General features: G+C 48.8%; 1 protein-coding gene across 1 annotated transcript; it reads left to right on the top strand.

The window, feature by feature from the left end:
• Positions 1–18,202: 18,202 nt before the first annotated feature.
• On the top strand, positions 18,203–23,877 carry LOC149357151 (uncharacterized). Its single transcript, XM_089576520.1, has 7 exons — positions 18,203–18,259; positions 20,691–20,712; positions 21,043–21,220; positions 23,169–23,198; positions 23,281–23,316; positions 23,422–23,484; positions 23,826–23,877. The coding sequence occupies exons 1-7, from the start codon at positions 18,203–18,205 to the stop codon at positions 23,875–23,877; spliced, it is 438 nt and encodes a 145-aa protein (XP_089432646.1).
• Positions 23,878–24,558: the final 681 nt, after the last annotated feature.

Genomic DNA, 24,558 nt, shown 5'->3' with positions numbered 1-24,558 from the left:
CATTGTTGTGTTAGCAGAGCCAAAGCGGAGAAAGCGTTGTCATGGACCTAATGAGGTTGTACAAGTCGGACTTGCTGTTGATATGCCAGGAACTGTCAGTTGAAGTGCCTAGCAAACTAACCAAAATTGAATTGGGCGAATTCATTCTTAAACAAGTCAAGCATAACGATCAGTTGCTGGTAGATACGTGGAATTTGGTACAAGGGGAAAAAGCCCGCAAAGTAAAGGCCGACCAGGAGGCTAAAGAGAAAGCCGACCAGGAGGCTAAAGAGAAAGCCGACCAGGAGGCTAAAGAGAAAGCCGACCAGGAGGCTAAAGAGAAAGCCGACCAGGAGGCTAAAGAGAAAGCCGATCGGGAGAAAAAAGCACGTAAGGAGCAAGCTGATCGAGAGTGGGAAAAAGAGAAGGAACGGCAACGGCAACAGTGGAAGGTTGAAATTGAAACAAGGAAACTAAAGATATTAGAACTTCAAAACGAAATACGAAGAAAGCGCGGTAGTGTGAGAGCCGGAACTCCTGAAAGAGCAAGCGATGCTTATGAAATAGGTCCGCAGGCAAGACCCGCAAAGTCTGTGACCGTAGCCGAGTTGGTAAATCGCGACACCACGAGGGAAGTGGCAGAGAACGTGTGCAACTGGTACGGTGGTCCAAGGGAAGCCGCAGAATCCGAGACCGTGTCCAGTGTAGTTGGACGTAATGCTAAGAAAGAGCATTCCGAGATAGCGTCTCAACGACACGAGTGGGAGGATTCTCCTCCGAGTGAGGCAGGAGTGGCAACGGACAACTTTGTCGGGACAGTTGCGAGCGCGACACTTTCAGTAGAGTCGATACAGGCGTCAAACCGGCAGAACCGCCAAAAAGGGAGATTTTCCTAGCGAGAAAGGTTTCGAAGTTGAAACAGCGGAAACCCCTTTTGAGAGTAACAACCGCGGTAAGAGCGAGTTGGGATGTCACAGTGGCTTCAGTGACAAAGGCTCCGGAGAGGCTACCTTGGTAATACTGGCACAAGAAGAGTGCGAGGCTGCCGAGGAAAAGGATAGCCATAAGAGCCAGGCGGGCTCAGTTGTAGCTGAGCACTGCAGTACAGAGAATGGCGCGCAGAGCGACAGCCAGGCGGGCTCAGTTGTAGCTGGGCACTGCAATGTAGAGAATGGCGCGCAGAGCGACAGCCAGGCGGGCTCAGTTGTGGCTGAGCACTGCAATGCAGAGAATAGAGCGCAAAGCGACAGGCACGCGGTAGAGGACAACTCCCTAAGGAATGAGCCAGGGATCTCAGGGGCAGTTTCATGTCCGTCTGTCAGCTGCGTGGAGCTGGCACTCTGCTGCGAAGGCACAGAGGCCAGTTTGGAATTTCATGAAAATTTCCGAGGTGCGACGGAAAAACTAGAGATAGCTAGTTGTCATCAGGAGACGCACGCGACACAGTCTAGGCGCAGAAAAAGAACAAGGGCAAGAACCAAGAAAAAACGAATCAAATTCAAAGCCCTAAATTCGGTTGCGCGGACAGGTGCGAAAAAAAGAAATGCGGTGGAAGGAAAGGCGAAGCCTTCCCGCGTTGCGCCTCGTAAACTTGCAGCTGCAGTTGATGATCTCGCGACGCGTGCAGCTTGTTCGAAGGCTGACGGCAGTAATGAAAAGGGAAGAGCGCGTCTTCCAAGGAAAACTGGCGCGAAGTGCATAAAGGGGCATCGGCCTGCAAGAAAGACTAGACCGCGCCGTCCGGACAAAAAGCCAGTTAGGAAAAAGGCAAAGCGGCCCAAGAGATCAGCAACCGCAAGGTTGCGCGGCACTCAGCGCATGCGAACGCAGGCGTCGAACAACCGAGACGACACATGCAGGAGTGTTCGGCGGGCGCACTTGAAAAGGAATCGTCCTTCACATTTGGCACCGCATTCTAGGAAGCGCGCATGGCGAATGGGTAGCCGAGCTTCCTGCTTGGGGCGAGAGAAAGAGGTACCTTCTCGCGCTGGTCACTGCTCGTCGTCCAGAGCCAGAGTCGGTTATCGACATTGTAGGCACGACCAAGGTTTTCGTAGAGCCTCGAGGGGGCGCGGAAACGACAGTGAGAGTCGGGGATTGTTTTTTTCTGCAGCCTTTTGTCACGAGCTGACCGCAGTACAATCAGTCAAAGCGCGACCCAGGCGGGCGCGTCTGAAAGACTAATCCTTACAATCGGCGGCGGGGAGTCAGCTTTCCCCCCCGCGTGGCGATTCGAAGTAGCTGTTTCTTTTTTTTTATTCCTCTTTTTTTTTCTGTGAGTGTTTATGAAATCAGGCAGGGAAAGGCTATTTTTGAGTTAAAACGAGTTGATCGGAGGTTAGTTTTTTTTTCCTTACCTTAGACAAAGGCTATGGCGTCACTGAGAGAAATCACAGGTGTCAATTTCCCATGCTACCAAGTGATGAGGGGCACTCACAGGAGTGCAGCTCGCGTAGAACTACGCTTAGAGTCGCGTAGACGGAGATTTGATCCCTTAATTGTCTGACACCTTACCAAAGGGAGCCTCACTGACATACACTGAAATGACCGAAGCGAAAACTCGTCTGGGGGAAGCGCTCGTGTCCAGACCTTTGATTCGGGCCACTTATTTTGTTAAAGAAGTTCAGTGTGACGCCAGTGATAGAGGACTGGGTGCTATTCTAAGTCAAGTTGGCGACGGCCACGAAGAGCACCATGTTCAGTACGTCAGCCGCAGGCTGACCTGTAGAGAAGAAGCGTTCAGCGCTTCAGACAAAGAGCGCGCGTTTGGTTTAGACGGCACAGATGTTGTCGGGTTGCCAGAGCTACTTGAACGGCGCAAAGTTCATATTTGAGACTGATCATCGTCTCAAACATGCTTATGACAGTTTTGTCCCCCCAAAAATGGTCGCTTGCTTAGACGGAGTCCTGCTCTCCAAAAACAGAATTTCTCGATGTGTTTCAGGAACGGAAAACCGCACGGAAATGCTGATGGATTCAGCCGATTGTTGTAGACAGGAGTACTTGGTAGGACCACCTACTGTGTGTGGGTTTTTATTTTTAACCTTGGTCCAAGCAGTCCGTCTTTGGCGATTTCAAAGGGGATATATTGCGCTTTCTCGGCCCCAAAATTACGCCAAAATTCAGTCATGTTTAAGTAAACATTTGTTGTCATTGTGGGAAGCCTGGTGGGTCTTTGGCAGATTCCGAGCGCTTGCTTGTGGGTCAGTGCCTGTCTCGTGGAACAGTCCACTGATGCCATTCTTTGTTGAATGTTCGAGCTTGGATGCCATTTCTGGAAACCAGCCCTTCCACCCGACTCCGGCCTCATCTCTTCCTGCCCAGCGGTCGTGAACGCTGGCCATTCGAGATTTTTCGGGCCGCGGACGAGCTGTTAAGAGTGGACAACGTGGTCCTGTGAGCCGGGTGTGACTCATCGCAAAGCAAGGGATATGACGAGGCCTGGCGCCGGCGGCAGAAGCATTGACGACGACGGCCGGGGCTGTTGCACTCCAAATCACCGAACCTCCGAACCGATCGAAGGAGGCTGTCTCCCACCGGCCTGGGAGAAATTACTGTCAGACGAGTGTCGTCGTTAGGCAAAGCTGCGGCGAGGAGCTTGCGACAGCAGCAGCACGGCGGAAGCACCGGTATACGTTGGCCGAGTCGACCTTCGGGTCACCGGACTGGATGATGCTACGCAGGGTCACGCTGAGCGAGGCTGCTAATTGAAAGACGCTGTGTCGAAGGGGTCTCGTGCTTCGGCCATCCGGCGGGGGAGTTCGAGAAGGTTCAACCACCTGCGAGGAGACTGCGGGATTCTGCTTTCCCACGGAGGCAACGCACAGAAAACTTGCGGCAGTGGTCAAGGTGACGCATCTGTGTTTGATGACTGTCTTGCCCTTCTCATCCCCCAAGCTGTGAGAGAGCGAGAGAGCTTCAGCACCGCCCCGTGCCGGGGGTGGTACCGCCAGCGTCATCAATGGCCCATCCGATTGGACAACGTTATTCGAACTTTCCCCAGTCAGGGATCTGGGGAACGCGAACCGTATTTAACGGGATGTTGTTGTGTGATCGGAGCATTCGCATTGCATTCGCATTCGATTCGATTCCATTCTCATCTGTAAATATGTAGAATAAACCTTTCTGTACAGTTTCCTCGATAACGCAGTCCGACATCGTCATTCGGAGCCGGTACCTGCGAGGCTAAACGAGTTAGTCATCTCCAGGACCCCTCCGTCTCCAACTCTGGTTCCAGCGGTGGGATAGAAGCCCCATCTTTAACACTGGTTCCAGCGATGGGATTGAGGCCCCGTTCTCAACAAAGGATAGTCACCCCCCTTGATGCAGTTATTCTACAGACCGACTTAGTGTTCCTAAATGAATGGTGCCAGCTATGGCAGATGAAAATTAATATAAAAAAACAAAGTTGATAACATTTTCCACGCGCACTAATACACCTTCTAATGTCTACACAATTAATTAGAATACAGTTGAAAGAACGGATTGTTTTATGTACCTAGGTCTTTATCTCAGTGTTGATTTAAGCGGGAACACCCACATAAATCACATCACAAACAAAGCATTTAAGAAACTGGGACTCATCAAACGTCGTCTGTATCTTGCCAACCCCGAGACAAAGCTTCGCGCGTATACTACACTCATAAGGTCAGCTTTAGAATACGCATCTTTAATATGGAGTCCAAGTAGCGTTTCATTAATTAACCGTCTTGAGTCTGCGCAAAATAAAGCTGTGAGGTTCATGCTTTCTTCATACTCACCGTATGAACGTGTGTCATTATTGAAGCAAACTATCAATATTCCCGACCTTATCACTCGACGCAAGTTCTCTCGTTTATCGTTTTTTTCATTCCTTGTACTACGATGGCTTCCCGTTCACAGCTGATCGCATCGCCCCTGCCCATCATGTTTCATCCCGGTCTGATCATTCCCACAAAGTGCAACCCATCTTCCCACGAACACTGAAATATCAAACATCCCCCTTACTATTATCTATGGCAGAGTGGAACTCGTTACCGGCTGACATAGTTTCTGAAACTGAGTTATCACATTTTCAAACAAAACTTTCATCGCACCTTGGCCTACAAAATTCACCGTGATATTTTCAGTATTGTCGAAGCATTACGTCTTATACGCTCAACCTATGTATCTTTCAGCGACTGCAGTGCTGTGTACTTGCAATTTGTATATATAGTGTATATATAGTTATATATAGTTATAGTGAAGGAGCAGAAGTCAGCAGAGATCCAGCGACGATGGTGACCAAGCGGTCGTCACTCACCGCCATTATCCGACAACTGACCAGAAGCAGACGAGATGCTAGGCGGCGGGGCGGATTGCACAAAATGGTATTTTTTTACTCTATTTCGGCACTGGTGGAGTATTTTGCACAATTAACTCCCTATCTAGACTGGAGTAAATGCTGGTAAATCCTCATTTTTACTCCATTATTTCCTCATGGGAGTAAAATGGAGGACAGTCCACCTTTTTACTACCCACTCATGGAGTAAATGTTTTCGCAAATGGAGTAAAAAAGGGTGGCCGCCACCATTTTTACTCCCTTTTGGGTATATTTTTGTTTACAGTGTAGTACTTGAGAAAGGAAACAATAACGCCTGCGAAGTCAAGCAAGCAGAGGAACGACACTTCTCCTGCGTCGTTCTTACTCTGTGTTTTTCTTTGTACGTGTTATTGTTTTCTTTCTCAGGTATCCTGTTTACTTTTGTTTGTTTGTTTGTTTGTTTGTTTATTGATACTGTTAACCCTTTGAAGGGTCATTACAGGAGTGGTAGGAAAAAAAAAAGACAGCAAAAATACCAACAAATCTGTCATCAAGCGCATTGTACACGTAACAAGTCATTAAAGAGGACGAGAGAAGTATACACAGTGCCCTATTACATTGTAGAAGAGATCAACAAAAAACATAATCACGCACACTCAAGAGCATCTACACAGTAAAACACTATATAAAGACACGAAACACAATACACGGACTTAACTCAGTCATATTAGCACACCGCGCTCCCGGAATAAATAAAAGATTCTAAATTAACCAAAAATGCACTGAGCGAAGAAGATTGAACTACGGAATCGGGAAGCATGTTCCATTCTTTTATTGCTCTGGGAAAGAAACTATATTTAAATGCATCGTTACGAGTTACTGGAGGCGGAATATACATGCTATGGCGATGTCTAGATGATTCATTAGAACGAATGTCGGTGTGATAACAGTACATAAATTAAAAACTGCAAAATTTGCTCAATTCAAGATGTTTTCAGTTACCCACTTTATAATTCGAAAGCATTTCTAGGCTATGTCAGCGGTGTCGTGTCACCAAAACCTATCCGCAAAGCGCATCCGCAGCAGTTGTGACATTCTAAAAAGAGGTAGAATCACACGAATGATTGCGATCGAAAGAGAATGCTGCGAAGAAAAGGATGCTGATAGGATGATTAGTTAATTGATTAGTGCCGAAAATGTCCAAACAACCTCGAAACTGCGCGGACGCTAATATTGCCACTTATCATTGCGTTCACGCTCAAGGCTGCAGGAAAGGGCTGTTATCATTTTTGTTCGTGACGCGAGAAGCGACCAGTCTAATCTCGATTGATCGCAGCCATGAAAGACTGCATCTAGGCTTTTCCAGATTACTGTAGATGATCTTGACCTGCTATCTGGAAGTTTCTTTGCCGGCTTTAAATTGAGCGATGCCGCGAGCGGCGGCTATTCGTAGACCGACGATTGACGAACACGCTTGTTGCTTACGCCGCTACTCATCCGGCGCATTAACGACAGCCCATCCATACGCGGCTTCCCTCTGCCTGGCCAGGGCCAAATCAAGGTATCGGCCTACGCCGATGACGTGTCGCTTTTCCTCAAGGACGAGGATAGCTACGCCGCTTTTTCGCGGCTGTTTCTCGAGTACAGCGAGATATCGGGGGCCCTATTGAACAGGGGAAAAAGCAAGGCACTAAGGTTTGGCACCTTCACACCGAACCTTGCGGGCGAGGTGGAGTGGGTGCAGGGAGTTAAAGGCCTGGGAGTAGTATTCCTCGCCAGCCGAGAAGTAGCCCGCGAAACCTGGACTAACCTCCGCACGAACGCTGAGAAACGCCTCTCGGTGGCGTCAACTTTCCGCCTTTCAATGGCAGAGCGCTGCTATATAGTTAAGTCCACAATCCTAGCCGCATGTTTTTTTGTCGCCCGCGTCGCAAACCCACCGCGCACGTTTGCTCGCAGGCTAACCTCGGCCTGTGGCTCTTTCGTTTGGGCGGGCAAAACCGAACTTGTGTCACGAATGTTCATGCGCATTCCATCGTACATGGGTGGGTTTGGTATACCTTGTATCCGCACCATGTGCAATGTGCTCGCCTTGCGAGGAGTACGAGATCTTGTACGCAACCCAGACTATCCCGGGAGAACACTCCTCACATACTTTCTGGGTACAGCGCGTAACGTGTTTTTTACACAACACGTGGTTGGCCCTACAGCCGAGCAGCCGCCGGAATTTTTCGTTAATGTGCGTCGCACACTTGCGTCGTTGACTGCCAGCGTGCCCGATCTGGATGTTGATGAAACCCCGCCCTCCAGGATGTGTGAAGCACTAACGGTCGCTGCGCTGACCCGCGAACAACTCCAGAAAACGAGACGGGCACGCTGGCGCCAACTGACCTCAGCTGCGCTTCCTGCAGATGTCAGGGACTTCGGCTGGCTGCGAGGCTGGCGGGTCCTGCCCACAAGAGACCGCCTTGCGGCGTGGAGCGTGGCGCCCTCCGCCCGATGCCCGCAGTGCGGTCTCCTTGAAACTTTGCAGCACGCAATGTTTGAGTGTGTAGTTGCGCGCACCTTTTGGACATTAGTGTCACGCATGTTTTTAACCCGCCTGGAAGCGCGCACTAGTTCTCCCGAAGTGTTTCAAAATATGCTCTTGTGTGTTGGCATGTTCGTTTTGTGGCGGCAGCGTGGAGTGGCATCCTTAAATGGGCGTCCGTAAAGAACAATGTTCCCAATGTTGTAGCGCCTCCGCACGCGCCTCTTTGAACAAGCATGCGTGGACGCTCTGTCAATGAGTGAGGCTGAGTTCTTGCGCAAATGGTCGACATACTTCATCGTCCTGCGCGGCGGTCGAGTGTCGGCTTTCTTACTGCCTTACTGACGTGCTCAGTGCTGCGTCACTGCGCATGTGCTTGACTCATCAGAGCATTAAGTTCATCCGATTTGTTTTGTATTTGCTATGTCAACACAGAACAAAATAAACTTCTCTTTCTACGCCGCCACCGAGTGATCCAGTTCTTTTGCGGGCGCAAGTCAGCCCAAATAAAGAGCTTCGTTTGCAAGTATTTCTGGTGTCTTCCTGACCGCTGGACTGCCGTCACTACTACGTGACATCTGGTGGAGGTGCTGGGTATCGATCCCAGTACCTCCAGCGAGTGGACGGGAAACAGCGGTGGACAGCAAGATTGCGCAAAAATAGGCGAAGGAGCGAAAATAAAGTTTGAAATGAATTGAAATATATTTGGTGAGTCATAATTAATCGAACGAAAAGTTTCATTGACATAGATTGAATACTTAATTAATTATCAACAAAAACCATCGGACGGCTGAATAGCCTGGACGAGATATAGTAAGCGTAAGTGAAAGCAACCACAGCGCCAAGTTTGAAAAACCAAAATGGTTGAGATAAAAGAAAGTATAATTACAGTAAATAATTACAATAGTTAAGTTAGGAAACAAAAAGAAAATGATAAAGAGAGGCAAAGAGAGGCGACGAGTACCGAGGAGGCGTCAATGCTTTCGCGTTCTCCCAATGCGGGTCGCCGCCAATGATCTGCATTAGGGGGCTGGATGGCGCATCGAGCGCCTCAAAGTGCAGCAACCGGAAGTAAGCGGCCTTATCTCGGAAGTCAGCCTTTATCAGTGCACGAAATCAGACCGCAACACGTTTTTTCAGTTTCAGTTTTGGTTCTGCACTTAGCATTTCGTCTTTTCGCCGTTCTCTTCTTTTTCCACGACAGTGCCTACCTGTTGCGCAGTCAACTTCATGAGGAGACCAGCAAAGTCCTCGGGAAAGACGTTTCCAAAATAAGGGTCCATTGCATCGCAATGGGACGACACCAGCAGACGACAGGACGTCGCTACACGCGGCAAGTATGGAGCCTCGTCGGATCAGCTCTGTGTCGTCCCGTTGCGATAGCGTCGCCAACTCTGCTCTTTATTGTGATGCTTGTACCCGCGCTCAAACCAAAATTACGCCGTCAAAGGGGGATAAATTTAAGAAAGAATAGGTGGATACCTTTACCAGGCAGCCGACTTTGCAGTGACAATATTACCGAATTATGTTTAGATCACACCGGAGCGACGGCTAGGCTACTATCTGGTGAGGTGTCGACGTGTTCAGTTGGTTCGCAATAGCGCCTCTAAAAGGTTTGCTACTGTTTTTTCAACAGAGCGTGTCATGTAGTATTTCGTACTGTATCAGGTTAAGCCTGAATGAGATTTTATTTGTGATGCTTGGCGCAGTTGACTTCTAACAGCACTTCTCACGCGCACTGCAGCATTCGTCTTTCTTGTCAGTAATTTCTATCGCTGTGTGCAGCTGAAACGTCGCTGTGCTTTTCAGTTAGCTTATTCTAAACTGAAACTGCGGCAGCTGCACAACGAGTGGCTCTTGGAGAGAATGGATTTCCGCGCCAAGGTTGGCTTTTCTCTTTGCTACACGAAAATTCGGCTCTAAGATGACCTAGCCGCATCGTCATTCCACTACTTCTCATTTACGCTCGGAAGACAAGAACCAGAGAAGAATATAGTTTTTCATGCACGTACTGCTTTACCGCGGCAGGGTGAGACCTGCATGCCTGTTTTGTTCGGTTTCTCAGAAATTACAGGGTTCTGCACAAAATGCTCATATTTCTCGCGTTCAGCTTGCTTGTTACTTTCACACAACAGCAGAAATTATGCGAGAACAACGCAAAAAACTGAGAACGAATGTGCGAAAGACACCACTTTTTGCACTGAAATACACAGCAGCCACCCGACTTCCGGAACAAGCCGTCCAACTTCCGGTGGCTTCAGTCACGTTCGTCTCGGAAAGCGGGAATGCGGCATCCAGCCACCTAGTAGAGATCAGTCGTCGCTGTAGTGGTGTCAAATTTTTTTTATGTCCGCTGAAAAATGATAAATTTACGGCAAGAGCAGCAAAATCAACTGAACTCAAAATTAGTGTACAACAGCTATCCATACGCTAGAATTTATCGCATGATATATGATATATAGTCTTTGTCAATTAAGGACAGAAATTTTTGGCATATTCGTTGCAACGTTGCGTTGTGACACTGTCGTAAGTGCTCCATTGTGTGAGGAAGAACGTAATTGTGCTAAGTATAATTCTTATGAGTTTCTGGGGGGCGGTCAAAGGACGCTTACGCACAATTTCTTGAAACTTTGATACTGGTGAATCTGTCGTGCACTCTTTGTCCCCGAATTTGTTTCCGGATTTTTTTTTTTTACAAATCATGAACCCCCGCTTCTTGGCATCTGTGGTCATTAGGCAACTGAATGTTAATCTGTCTTTTCTTTGCACAGTCGTGAGAGAATTTTAGGCTGATACTTTCGATTTCCTCCATCTTCGCTTTTTCTTAGAATACCTGTCCAAAAGGCAGCTGACAAAGTTTCTAGTCGGTCATTACTTCCTATACCTATATACCTGCAGCTTTACCTAGACTTCCTTGATAGCGGATGTATATTCAATAGGCCTCAAAAACCTTTCTTAGACTTCAAACGTGGAGCTTAAGCGTTAGGACGTGCCTTCGAGCCAAGGGGACGTTTGTGCCGTGGTCAGTGAAATGTTACGCATGCCAACAACATGATTATTTGCGTTGTGTTTTGATGCTATGTTCGTTTGTGACATAGCCAAGTTCAGCATCTCTTAAAAAGGACACTGAGATCAAGCCTTACGCTAAAAGATTTCTGCCTGTGATGAAAGACCCCGGAATTCCGCGCGAACTTTTCCTGTTAATAAAACTGTTTTGCGTGTAGGAAATGCGCATGATTTATAACCATGCATAATGGCTCCGTTCAGTGAGTTCAGTGTTAAGAAAACAGTGCATTTCAGCTCAGAACGTATACACACTGCGCAAGTTCAACCTCCGGACTGGTTCCCCTTTCTTGACGTGAGCACCGTCTGGAATTTTCATGTGCGGGCGGAGAAAGGGAGTTATTGTGGCATGAGGCCATATGCTGAGATCGCTGAGTTCGAACCAGTCAAGTGCGACACGAGGAGGTCAAGGAGGTTCCTGATATTCCATGCGACAACATGAAGAAGAATATTCGAAGGTGGCCGAGTAGCCTAAGGCATCAGTAAACGGAGCCTCTCCTTAGCGCCGCCACTGGCTGGAATCTTACTCGGAGTTAGAGGATGGGTTAGATGTTTTCTTTACTGTGTTAGCAGCATAGCCTCTTTTTTCGAAAATTAAAAAATAACCGTGGTGTGTGTGTGCGTGCGTGCGCGAACGCACACATCTGATGAGCGCACATCTTGGCACTGACTTATAAACGCCCCATCGAGGTAGTTTAGTGGTTATGGCGCTCGGCTTCTGACCAGTAAGAAGCGGGTTTGATCCCGGCCGCAGAGGTCAAATTTCGGCAGAGGCGAAATTCTAGTGGTCTGTGTACTGTGCGATGTTAATGCACGTTAAAGACCCCAGGCTGTCAAAATTTCCGGAGCCCTTTAGTACGGGGTCCCTCATAGCCTGAGTCGCTTTGGGACGTTAAACCCTCATAAAACTATACGAAAATTACTGGTAAAAAAATTGAGAGATAGTTGCGATTGTTACTGTGCTAGCCACCTTCCGCGATCGTCCCCTGGCAGTCGCCTTCCAGGCGGCGTTTAATTCGCCCTGCTACTTGGACAACCGGTTACGCCGACAACCCCAACTACGACGCGGAACGTAAGAGCGGGCGAGTAACATCTGCGCTCCAAAAAGCATGTTCACCCACCTTGCCCTCCCCTCCACCCATCCACCTGCAGCCGATGTAGCCGAGGCGGATTGCTGCGAATGCTCCACGTAGGCCGTCGCCAAAGCGTTCTACGAAAGAACGCCAGAAAGCATAAGCCTCTTTTATCAGACACAAGCAGCACGAAATTAGGGTTCTCGCACAGCTCCTGCCCTGACTGTTCGACCACCTTCCTACATTGGAACTCGCAGCAAAAGAGGACGTACTACGTCCGCAGCTGTTAACGAGGGTGGCGCTGATGCACATTCTCGAGTTTCGGTACACAATACTCAAGTACCCCGAAAGCAAAAGATTGCAGATTCGTCGCCGTAGCTCAGGATCGGACGCGAAACTCGCAGGTCGTGGGTTCAAATCCCATCAGTGGCATGTAGTTGTTTTTTCCCTTTCTAATCAAATATCTTTAAAAAAAATTACCGTATTGGCCCCCATTGATAAACACAATGAAATGTTTAAAAATCGGCACTGGTTTAGCTCTGGTTAAACCTGGAGGATTGCGAAAGCAACGAGGAGAGACAGAGAAGCGATGGAGAGCGCGGCAGCGGCGGCGGCACGCTAGCTATGCGCCGCTACTGCGCATGCACAACTGGCGAGCATAGCGGCGGCACATGGAGGAAGGAAAAAGAGAGGAGAGGCCGTCACGTGACATTTTGTGAAGCCGGAAACCAGCTCGGCGCCATCTTGTCCGGGCTGACGTCATCGCATAAGTCCCGCCCTCGACTACTGCGCGCGCGTTTCAAAGCCAACGAAGGAGCGTGCTACCGCAGGGGCACAGATCCCCGCGCTGGTGGCGCTTGGCTGCTTACCGGCCGGTTTAGGGCGCCCTATGCCGGTGTTCGTCAGCGGAAAAGTTAATAAAGCGGAAATACCCGTGTGAGACAGGCGGCTACTTTCAGTTACTGCTTCGTACTGCGTCGTCTCCGCGCCGTCTCCAACTGCTCGGCCCTGGTCACAATTAGTAGCAGCCGAGAAAAATACTTATCTCAGCTCTTGCAGGCGCGGGAAGTGACCTTCGCTTTCAATTACTGCGGTGGCCCATCTTGCGGTGGTTATCTGCGGTGGCCCCCCTTTGGCAACGCCCGTCCATGGGACTCTGAAGTTGAAGGCTGCATTCGATGAAACTAGTATACTTGCTTGTTTAGCTCAGCGCTCGAAATTAGCCTTCACCGGGTGAGGTGAAGGACACGCGAGAAACGTGGGCCCCTCGTCGCGCGAAACCACACGACGGCCACCGATGCCCGGGAAGGGCATTCGTCCGGTATCGAAAATCTCCTCCCTGTTCCTCAACTCTTGTAAGCACGGTAAGTGACCGTCGCTTTCAGTTACTGCGGTGGGCGAAGGACAACTAAGCACACGCGAGAAACGCGGGCCCCTAGCCGCGCGAATTCCACACGAGCAGTGGTGTAGCCAGAAATTTTGTTCGAGGGGGGCACATGTTTTATTTATTTATTGGAAACGAAAATAATGGAAACGAAAATAAATGTGGAAACGAAATGTGGAAACGAAAATAAGAGTGCCCATTTATTCTTCACCGTCGCACGGCGTATGGCACTCCTTTTAATTCTAGGCACAGTTCACCCCATTATTAACAGACCTTTTTACGTCAGTTTACTTTTTAATCCTTTGCATTCTCCTCAAATGAAGGTATCGCGAAAATAAAAAGTGCTTTTTTTTAAAGGACCTGCAGCCGAGCGCAGGTTTGCGTATGGGGTTGAAGTTTTGACAAATGTCACTTGTTTGCAGTTGATGACTTTGTTATAGAGCAGAAGCTTTTGTGTTGTTGTATATGATGTGAAGATATTGTAAATAGCCACGTTTTTTCGTGCGAGTTGTTTTTTGTGAGAAAATAAATGTTTTTTACAAATGAAGTTCTCGGCATCCTGTGTGCATTCGTATCTTTATGTAGATATTGCAGTGAACAAAACTAACCCTTCGCCTTTATTAAAGAAAAAAAATCTCTAAGGTATTGTTTAAGCGCAGGGTCTCTTTCTTTTCATTTTTACCGGCGGCGTATAACAGGGGCGTGCAAGCATGCAAAGCGAGCGCAGCGGCTTCCTTTAAAATATCGCCCTCCACCGATGTCATGGCCCCCGCTGCTCACACAAGCGCAATCGCGAAAAACGAAAATAGTTACACTAACACCAGTGACGATCACTAGAGCGTTGCAAGAGCACGCCTAATAGCAACGAGGTTTCACTGCCGATGGAAACGGGAGCGCGAATGGCACACGCACACTGCACGCACAGGACGCGAAACGTCCGCGCAATACGCCGACGACCTCTCTAGCGCACGGCGTATTGAATCACTGGTAAACGAACAGCGCGAGTGCTCCTCAGTAAGCAGCGGCGGTCTCCCGACGGCTCCGAGCAGTGACGCAGTTGACGAAATGCCCGTGCGATCGTGGTCGAGCACGTTGAAATCAATGCACGCAACAACGAGAGTTTTGCAGCGAATTCCGCCTGAGATATGAGTGAACGGCGCCAACGTAAGCTTGTGAGCACGATCAAAAACAAACTCGAGCAGTTGAGAAAAGTACGCCGCACCGCAACTGCTACGCCGCGGTCGTCTGCTACCGCCCGGCTTGCAAGCAGCAAGTACGACGCCGTTGCTAAGCTGCCCGGACTAGGTGGCATCCCGATCGCGAAAAAAACCACGTGATTTCCTCCACATTTTTCTCCCATGGTGTTGTGTGGAAAGGGCCTCTCCTCTCTTTTTCCTTCCTCCATGCGGCGGCACCTCTGAGACACCCCGCGGCGACGGCGGCATCGCGCCAGCTGTGCGCCGTGTGGCGTCGCTGCTCCTCGCGCATGCGCAATATGGCCTTTCGTCAGCTCCGCGAAATGGCTCGGTGACTCGCGTAGTGTTGCTTTCGCAACAAAAAGAAATACATCCCCCATGCTCCTTGATTTCGGGGACTGTTGGCCTCTGTTGTGTGCGGCAGTGAGAGGCAGATATAAGCCGCTGGTCAGAGAATTCACGATCCAGCAGTCCGAGTATAGCGTGACGAAGCTGCCGCTAGCGATTGGCGTTCTTTTTTTAAGGGGAAAATTTTCAGCGCATGGGTGTAACATAAAATTATTGCATCGCATCGCAGCTACACTTCATTGATGTAGCATCTTTCTGGGCGCAATCGTTGTCGCATGCCATCGAGCTCATGTATTTCCGCGTTGCCTGTTTATCTAATCGCAATTCATTATTTTTTTTCAAAGTATCTCTACCGCTGCTATAAGCGCGCCTTTCCATGCTTTTTTTCCGTCGCGTGCAGCAAAGAATGTTCATATTCTTAGAAAAAACACCAATTCATACTTCCTTTATTTTGTAATTACAGTATTATTATCTGGTGTTTAACATTTCAAGGTGACGCGGAGTCTATCAGGAAAGCTGTAGTGGAACACTCCAGATTAACGTAGACGGGTTGGGACTCCTCAAAGTATGTACGTCATTAGCCCGTTAGTTACTTTGCTCATTGGCCTGTCATGAAAAACTACATGCCGAATGTAAATATCGGGATCGTCATCCTCGTCATCGAAGGCCGATCTAAAATGGGAATGCTCTGTCGCTGCAGCGGTGCAGGGTTCGACGTCGTCCTGAATCACGGCGCTAAGTAAGAAAGAGAGGGTAAATGAATAGGGGCAAGGTAAACGACAGAAGTGTGTTAAATATGGATATGAAGAAGCATGCTGTATGAACCAGGGTTTGCTTAAAAGCGGTTAGGAAGAAATTAGGAAAGAGCAAGTCAGACGCACTCACGAAGAGGGACATTTCATTACCAATACGTACATGACAAATTACTCGAGGAATTCTACACAGGTCTTTAGGGCACCCGAAATATTTAGGATGGTAATGATGAACTGAGTGGTGTGAATGAATTGCCATCCCGTCGCTAAAGAAAGAAGAAGTAATGAAAGCATTATAAAAGCAATGCAAACGGGAAGAGCACCAGGTGAGGATCAAGTGACTGCAGATCATTTGAAGGACGGTGGGTGGAGTCATTGTGCTTAATATAGAAGAATCTTCTGACTAGCATGCCCAACACCTCACGATCTCGAGTAAGTAAGATACCTCAAAAAACGGTATTATTATCGTAATCCTTAGGCAAAGGGATATGCAGGATATAAAAAATCAGAGAACGATCAGCTTACTGTCCGTTACCAACGAGGTGCTCACAAACATCATCACTAATAAAACCATGACATCATTAGAGTTCAATCAACCAAGGGAGCAGGCTGGCTTTCGGAAAGGCTACTCGGCAATAGGTGGTATTCATGTCACCAGTTCAGGGGATAGAGTTATACTCGAGTTATACTCAACATCTATATATAGCCTCCTAACACTACAAGAATCTATTTGACAGTCGAAACCTGAGCAGGTATGCACGCACTGTGTAACCAAGGTGTAGAAGATGCGCATGTAAAGACAATGAAAAGTATGCATACTGGCAGTACAAAGTCCTCCACAGGGAAAGTTTTAAAATACCAATCTGGAAACCGTCGGGTAGGCAGACACGACCTCGTCAGCACTCTTCACCGCGTGTTTAGAGAAGGTATTCGCAGAGCCGAATTGGGAAATGTTCGAGATTACATATCATGGAGAATACTTTGTTAACTTCGGACTTACTGATGAAATTGCCTTGAAATTGCGTTCAACACAAGGTCTGTCTTCTAACGGAGTGCGACTCCCCTCCCACACCTTTTTTCAATTTGCTTTGGGGTGGGTGCTTCGTGTGTTTCGAGGCGTCGCGTGAATAAATTGCTATCTTGCTTGTGGTGGCTCCGGCCGCGTACTGTGATCTCTTCCCATTTCCATGCCCGATCTGGTAAATAGGCGCCCCAAAAAAGCGCCAAGAAACTGTGCGAAGGTGTGGCGCACAGATTCGCCTTTGATTTCGATAAATTAGGAGCCACGAGCTGTGCTCGCTGATGTGAAGGCAGCGATGTCACATGGACATGTCCCAAAAAACCACACCATCTAATGCTGCGTAATGCGGCACTGGAGATGTCGGAGGTGAATCTCGCCACCGCACGCCTCGACGACCAGGCAGCGCTCCCTTTCATCGCCAGAAGGTCGGCACAACCCGGAGTCTTGGACTGAGCGCCCACATTTTATTGCTGGATGGGAAACAAATATTTCTATGCTCCATAGCTGGAGCGATTGCGAGTGGTTAATTAAAAATTGCAACACCAACGTTCGCAGTCTTCCAGCTTTCCCCAACCAACCTGAGGTTCCCTTCTCGAGACTTTTCTGAAAATTAAGGCAGGGCGGGTGTGCAGGAATAATGCGCAGTCAAGTGCAACATTGCATTATTTACACTACAACACAGAAAAATCAGCTCTCAAAAGCAATTTTACTGCCAACTCCTTTGAGATATAAGAGATTATTACGCTCTTCAGTTCACTGGCGGTCCTAAGGGGGAGCGGAGGGGGCAGTCGCCCCCCCCCCCCCCCCCCCCTAAAAGCCTTAGCACATTTTCCCGAACATCTGTTTTCGGGCTCTCACTGGGCGAGATGTGGTTTTTGACGTAGAACTGGAACGCTTTTTTCTGCGTGATGTGTCAAGTAGTCCCCTACTTTGTACGTTCACCCTGTTAGCGGCTGCCGTATTTCACACAAATCCACGTTCTACACGTTGTTATTTATGAGAGTACAATTTGTAGTTATTGTCGAGGTATCATGGTCCTGCCGTGCCCCCACCTTTGTCTTGGCATGCCGCCGGCGCGGCGACGACGGCCAGCAGCCTCGTCGGGGCGGAAGAGAACCACCTATTCATGTCTTTATCCCGCCATGAGACACAGCGATGCCAGAGGGGATCCTACCCTTTTGCCTTGACAAGGAGCGCCGACCAGCCGCCTTGAAGGAGGATACTGACGGCGGAACAAAGCCACTTCCCAGAACTGAGTAATGAAGGCCACTAATCCCACTGGTGAAATGGCCGGGCAGGTGATTTGACCTTCGTGGACATGCCGTGGCGAGATATCTCAGCCGTCGGCTTGTTTCCCATGGTATCGAAATGAATATTGCTCGCGTAAATGTTAACAATCAAAGGTTGAGTAATGGTATAACATCTATACCGTTCGCCATTTATTTTTCAACAACAAAGCGCACAGAATGTTTTGTGTAAATGAAATAAATAAAAGTTTGTTGTTTCTATTTTTTTCCCTTTTTTGATATACGGAAATCTGTATTCTGAAGCGCGGAAATCTGTACTCGAACGTCTATGGATGGTGCGCCTTCATCCCAGCAGGGCACACAACAGCAGGTCCCATTCGAAGAGGTGCGGCTCGCGTTCGGTGTCACTGCCAGCTGCTGCGCCGCACCAGGCTTTAAGAACGGCACCGCAAGCTTTGCCAAAGGTCGTTGTTGTACTCGGTGGACGATACCGGTGCCGCCAGTGCTGGTTTAGCTGAGCACTGGAACACGTCCCGTTGGCCGAGCTGGGGGCAACGAAGGTCGACTTCACAGATGTCTTCGAGAAGGGCAGCAGGAATGATATCGGTCTTGGGGCTCGAAAACTGTCTGCGGAAAGCTCGAAACATTCGTCGCGTGACTAGCGCCAAACGAGACTAGAAATCGCGTCATGCGCGAGGTTGAAAGGAGCAGGCTTCGTGTTTCTCTCTGTCGTGGAATGTGCGCATATTCCCGCTGATGTGCCCTTAGTGGGCAAGCGATCGCTCAGTTGTAAGCACACGACTATTATTTTTTACACCGAGCAGCGGTTCAATGGACATTATATGGAATAACCGTGAGCATTATTAGTCGCTTCATTCGTAAACGAACAAAAGGGTGTAGAAGAAAAGGAGAAACAAAAATGAGCAGTAGTTTAAGGAGAAGGTGAGGAGCGTCTCCAATGGCAATACAGGGCTTTACGGTCAGACCGAGCATCGGCGTCGCTTTATCAGTGATTTTCACGAAATAGACGCCACGCTGCGGTGGCGCCTCGCGCTAGTCCAATAAGGATCAGTACGCGCGGAACCACGTTGTTTGCTATCTTGCGCACAAGTTGTGGTCAGTTTTCCTATGAAAATGTATGCTAGTTGTACAGTGACAGGAAATTTTGCATGCTGACGAGGGAGACGAGTCGCTAATTACCACCGTATCGTTTTGCCCTGCCAGTAATCTCGAAAGAGCATGGAAATTAGGTTTTTTCCCGTTGCAGTAGACCAACATCAATACAATAAATGCGATTTTCATTCCAGGCACACGTCCTATATTTCTAAACAGATGTCGCGCCTAGACCAGAAGTTCTGTGCGTGACGGTCTCTGTAATGGAAGAGCCATTAGGCACGCAGCTTTTGGAATGTGGTGTCTTTTGCGCGCGTAAATAGGGGTATGGGGCTATGATAATTTAATCCGAATTACATTTCCCGCTTAATATTTGTGCACTTCGTTATAGCTCATTCTCTCGCTGTTGCTGTGATAGGTCAGTCACACGGGCGAATGATTAGAATCGAATACAATCAAACTATAAGTATTGTATCGCAATGACCCTATATTCATATGTATTCTATCCTTTGCCTGGAAGTTCAGCGCTTAAGCCTTTATTTTCTGTGAAGAAACAGTGCGGTGAAAATGCGACCTCACAGCTCTTGCTTTCGACCTGTGTGTACAAGCAGAGATATGTGTTCAGTTGTTTTTTTTTTTTGCTTATTTCAGAGGTACTGCAAGCCTTCGCAGAAGGCCTTTGGCAGGAATGAGCTTACATTGTGAAGAAAGTATAAAAAAGCGCAATAAGACAAGATAATGGCAACATTGGTGTCTTCCGCCTGCTTGAGCAGATTAACACTCACAAAGAAAGAGAAGAAAAAAAAGCAGAAAGAAAAATGCTTTCAACAAGCTTGCGCTGTTCGGGTATATCGAAGCAAGACTGACATATAACAAAAGAACGGGGGCATGAACAGCTCGCTTTGGCAGATAAAGACTAACGGAAGGGACACGCTGTTCCGTCAGCAAGCACAAAATGCCAACCACAAAGACTGATGAATCAAGTAATATCACCTGAAGCCTAGTGCGAACCAAAACGCTTAGGTTGAGTTAACGTATGCACTTCAATTTTTGATAAGAAAGATTCGGGAGTCGGGCATTCCACAGCGTAGAGCGTTCCACTGACGGACTGTTCCTGGAAAAAAAAAAATGGCAGTGGTTTAGCTCTGGTTGAACCTGGAGGATTGCGAAAGCAACGAGAAGAGGGAGAGAGGCAATGGAGAGCGCGCTGCAGCGGCGGCGGCGGCCCCGGCACGCTAACTATGCGCCGCTACTGCGCATGCGCCACTGGCCAGCGTGGCGGCGGCATACTTCAGCCGCGGCGACGCGATACAGCGCTGAGCGACCAGCGGCGCGCATGCGCAGAAATCCATTCGTCCGGCCTGCTGCCTCCGAATAGAGGATGCGCGCTCTGTAGCCAACGCGCGCGGTGCATTCTGGGTTCACGGCTTCGACTCGCCCGGGGCAGGATAGGCACACGACGCCAGGACCGTCAGAGCGCACCGAAGCCGCCGAAGACGTCGGTGGTCAAGCGGCGTCGGAGTATAGAGGGTCTCGCTTTGGCCAGCGTGACGTGGCAGTGCCGCGCGCGTTACGTCGGAGTATAAAGGCGCGCTGGCACTGGCAGGAAAACGCTCAACGCAGAACGTTTTCCGCGCGCCGCTTCCTGCACAAGCCGGTTTTTCTACCGCAGACCTGCTGCTGTGCCGTCCCGCAGAGCATAGGTCCGGGAGCTATTTTTCCCGGGCCGCTGACGAGAACAGCCAATGGGGGCTGACCGTGAACCGTGACGTCGTCCCAGTTCGGTGACCCCGTCGGCGCAGGCGAAGGCTGCTCGCGTCCAGTGAGGCACTCGGCGGTTGCTTTGCCAGCATGAACACGCGACTTGAGGATTTTGAGCGCTTCCTGGAATGTATTCGGCCGTACCCTTTTCTCTATGACAAGACGCATTGTGATTATAAGGACACGGATGTCAAGATCAACCGATGGGAATTAATCGGGCTGAAGTTTGGCCTGACTGGTTAGTTTATTTAGTTGTGGAGTGTCTAATATCCGGTGTCGATCCACGTGTCTGAGCTTCCGAGGCATCAGCAAAATTTAGGAATGCCATGGACGGTTGGCTTAAGATTGTCAGCGGCATTGACGCCACATGTCGGAGTGGGGCACCCGGGAACAGCGGCAACGCCGCGAAAAAGTGGGCGCTCTTCCCCCTGATCGACGGCATGCTGCGAAGAACGCCGCACTACGCCAGCAGGTTAGTATACTCACAACTTTGCCGGCATGTTTTACCCTTTCAGTGTGAATCTTTTCCTGACTTGGTGCACAGCCACAGTGCTCCAAAAGTGTCTCCGCTACCCTTTTCGCAATGGAAAGCAGTAGCAGTGGTGCAGTTTCCTTCTTTGCTTGCCCTACTCGAACTTTTCCAGTGCTATAATTCTTTCTCAACAACCCGTACCGGTACTTTCCATGCACACCTTTTCGTCTGCACTTTCGCAACGCAAGCTTAGCCCCAATATCATAGAAAAGCTAGGTAGAATTGGTCGCGATTGGGAACCGCCTCCGGGTCCCTTTGTGCTTGCGGCACTTTGCTTCGATACGCGGCCGCGCACGGCAGTACAGGTGCCCCAAAAGTAATACGGAGCACGCGAGCGGTGGCCGAAATGGAAAAAACTGCATGCCAGCGCGCTCTATCAGCAGATGCGCGGCAAAGAACTAAGGGGCGTCGGCACATCCGGCTGACCCATCTCGATAACTTGATGCTCGCGTTATCGCCGCCACGTTCGAAGCTGCGCTGCTACCATCAGTGCTCGCCAGGGGCACTTTCAATACATCAAGCAAGGGTTTCTTGTTTGTCCGCGCCGTGTAGAAAGTGGCGTTCGGCAGGTTGCTATTTTTGGTTTTTCAGGAATGCCAACATTTTCAGCCTGCGATACCGCCGTGGTTCGCTCTTCGCTTCGCGGCGAGTTTGTGACAGTGAAAACTGAGCAAACTTCACGAAGGACACAAGAAGGGAAGACGAGACACAGACGCTGATATAACCATGGAACGTCTCTGATCGTCTTCCCTTTCTGCGTTCGTCATGAAGTTCGCGCTGCTTTTATCGTGATGAACAAGCTCATGATGGGTTCGTCGAGATTGTGCGCATCTGAACTAATTAAGGATCACTTCCCTTGGCACAAATTTGCTTTCTTAGAATGAAGGGAAAAAGACAAACAAAAAACGAGCTTGTCTCTCATTTAGTCGTCTCCTATCGGCTATATTTTCCAAACATGCAAAGGAGAAAAGGGCAACAGGGTGGAGGCGATTAAAAAAAAAACGACTTCCAAAGGCACTTTTCATGCAAACTCAAAGTTTAATGACGGGTGAAGCTCCCGCTCTCGTTAATGACATCGACCATGAATCGATGAAGGGACTCGTATGATGAGTCGACGTATCCGGGTTGCTCTCGAAAGTTATCAAGTGTAAGAAAGTGAATTTGTGTGGAAGAAAATGGTCTTATTAGACCACTTGCTATGCCGCTGAGCACCTATTTTTATCAGACAGCACATGCATGCTACTGTTTTTGTTTTTTTATTGTCATGCGTTCCCCAGAGCGAAGCAAAGTTGTCACCGCATTTGCCAAAACGTTGCTCGAGTGCTTATACTCCTCAGCGCACAAACTCGCCGCCATGTGTAGCACAGACTTCGGCTGCTCCACAGACAAAGATAATGTAGGACTTGACGAAGCATAAAGACGCGCGGTGCCAATGGCAAACATTTTGCACGGCCCGGACGAACAGCATTGTATTGAAAGCTGTATTGAAAGCGCCCCTGGAGGGCAGGGATGGTAGCAGCGCAGCTTCGCTCGTTGAGGCAATAACACGAGCATCAAGTTATCGAGATGGGTCAGCCGGATGTGCCGACGCCCCTTCGCTCTTTGCCGCGCATCTGCTGATAGAGCGCGCTGGCATGCAGTTTTTTCCATTTCTCCCACCACTCGCGTGCTCCGTATTACTTTTGGGGAACCTGTACATATGCATATACCATGGTTCAGAACTTAAAGCGGGGTGCGATTTTGAAACATTTTTTTGATATCTCCCGCGGAATATTGCAAATCCCATGTTCTCAGTACGCGTAATCTGAAAATTTACGTCTGGGAGAGTTAGAAGCCTTAAGCATGTTGCCTTACTGACAGTGCTGTAAACACTTTTTTTTCACTTCAGGATCACGACAAACATATCAATGAAAACCGGGTGTGTATGGTAATGAACTGCAGCTGTGATCTGCATGCATGCTTGAGCACCAAATTGTTCTAGCCTAGCATCTGATATGCAGACAATCACCAGGGCCGAGTCAGGCAAGTTGCAGCAGGTAGGCATTTCTGTTTGGCTGGCAAGCATAAGCAATTATGTCAAGCTTCTGATTGTATATTTTAGACAGCATTGAGGCAAGGTGAGAGATCATTTTATTCTTCAGTGGAATTGTTTCATGCAGTACTGACATAAGCCAGAGCTCTCCAGGCATGGAGCTTCTGGGAATGTGAGTACACACTCAATTAAAGGAAGAAACAGCGCGACGAAACACGGACACACGAAGAAACGACACACACACGAGCGCTTTCGTTTGTCGTTTCTTCGTGTGTCTGTGTTTCGTCGCGCTGTTTCTTCCTTTAAATGCATTACCACCGAGCACTTGCTCTTCTGAGTACACACTCAATAAGCAAGTTTGTATTGTGGTATACACTACACACTACAGATTTGGAAATGTTTGTACCTTAGAATGATAAACCACGCATTTGTGCTTCTCAGTATGCCTTCAAACAGTGTTGGTACAAGGAGAGTAGAAATAATGTCATGTTTCAATACATTTATTTGATGCAGTGCTGATATAAACAGCCAGAGCCCTGCAGAAGCACAACTTCTCGCATTGTAAGTATACACCTCCATACGCAAGTCTATATCATGCTGCAAGTTCAGTGAAATCACGTTTTATACAATCCAGGTACGACGACACAGCTGCCAATTCGGATGACGACGACAGCCGATAAGCACCTACCATCGTTTTTACTGACATTTGCAGGCATTTTGCAGTAAGTGATCTGTATCAGAAAGTTCGGAAGTGCATTGTTTGTCACGCAGCCCAGCACCTGCTCAAGCTAGGTTGCCAGGGTATAGCCGCCCTTCACCTGCTCAAAACAGGAGGCCTCCGAGCCCTGCACCAGCTGAGACTGAGCTACTTGGGCGATACGCACTGCCAGCCAGGTAGACAAACAAGCAAACTTTGTCATGTAGTCATTCCTTGACTTGTTTTTGTACTTTTTCTTCTCAAGGCTGTCCAAAGAAACGCCTTCAGGAGGGCCACCTTCACGGTATGTACTTGAAAGTTTCATACTTCCTAACATAAGAGAGATGAAAAAATGATGTAAAACAATGCAATTGTCGTCATTTTGCAGAAGGAGGAAGAGTACAGAGGAAAATTTTGAAGACTGCGTCAAGGCGACCCTTGACGCAGTCTTGCTAACATTACGAGGAGACAAAGGAACGAAGAAGGATGTGACGACGACAGTGACGCCACGGGCCGCTTAGTCGCCGTGAAGCTTCGTGCTCTACCACC

This window comes from Amblyomma mixtum, chromosome 3 (assembly GCF_055824585.1).
Source record: "Amblyomma mixtum isolate Tamu chromosome 3, ASM5582458v1, whole genome shotgun sequence".
Classification (NCBI taxonomy): Eukaryota; Metazoa; Arthropoda; class Arachnida; order Ixodida; family Ixodidae; genus Amblyomma; species Amblyomma mixtum.
This window is presented reverse-complemented; position numbering and strand designations above follow the sequence as displayed.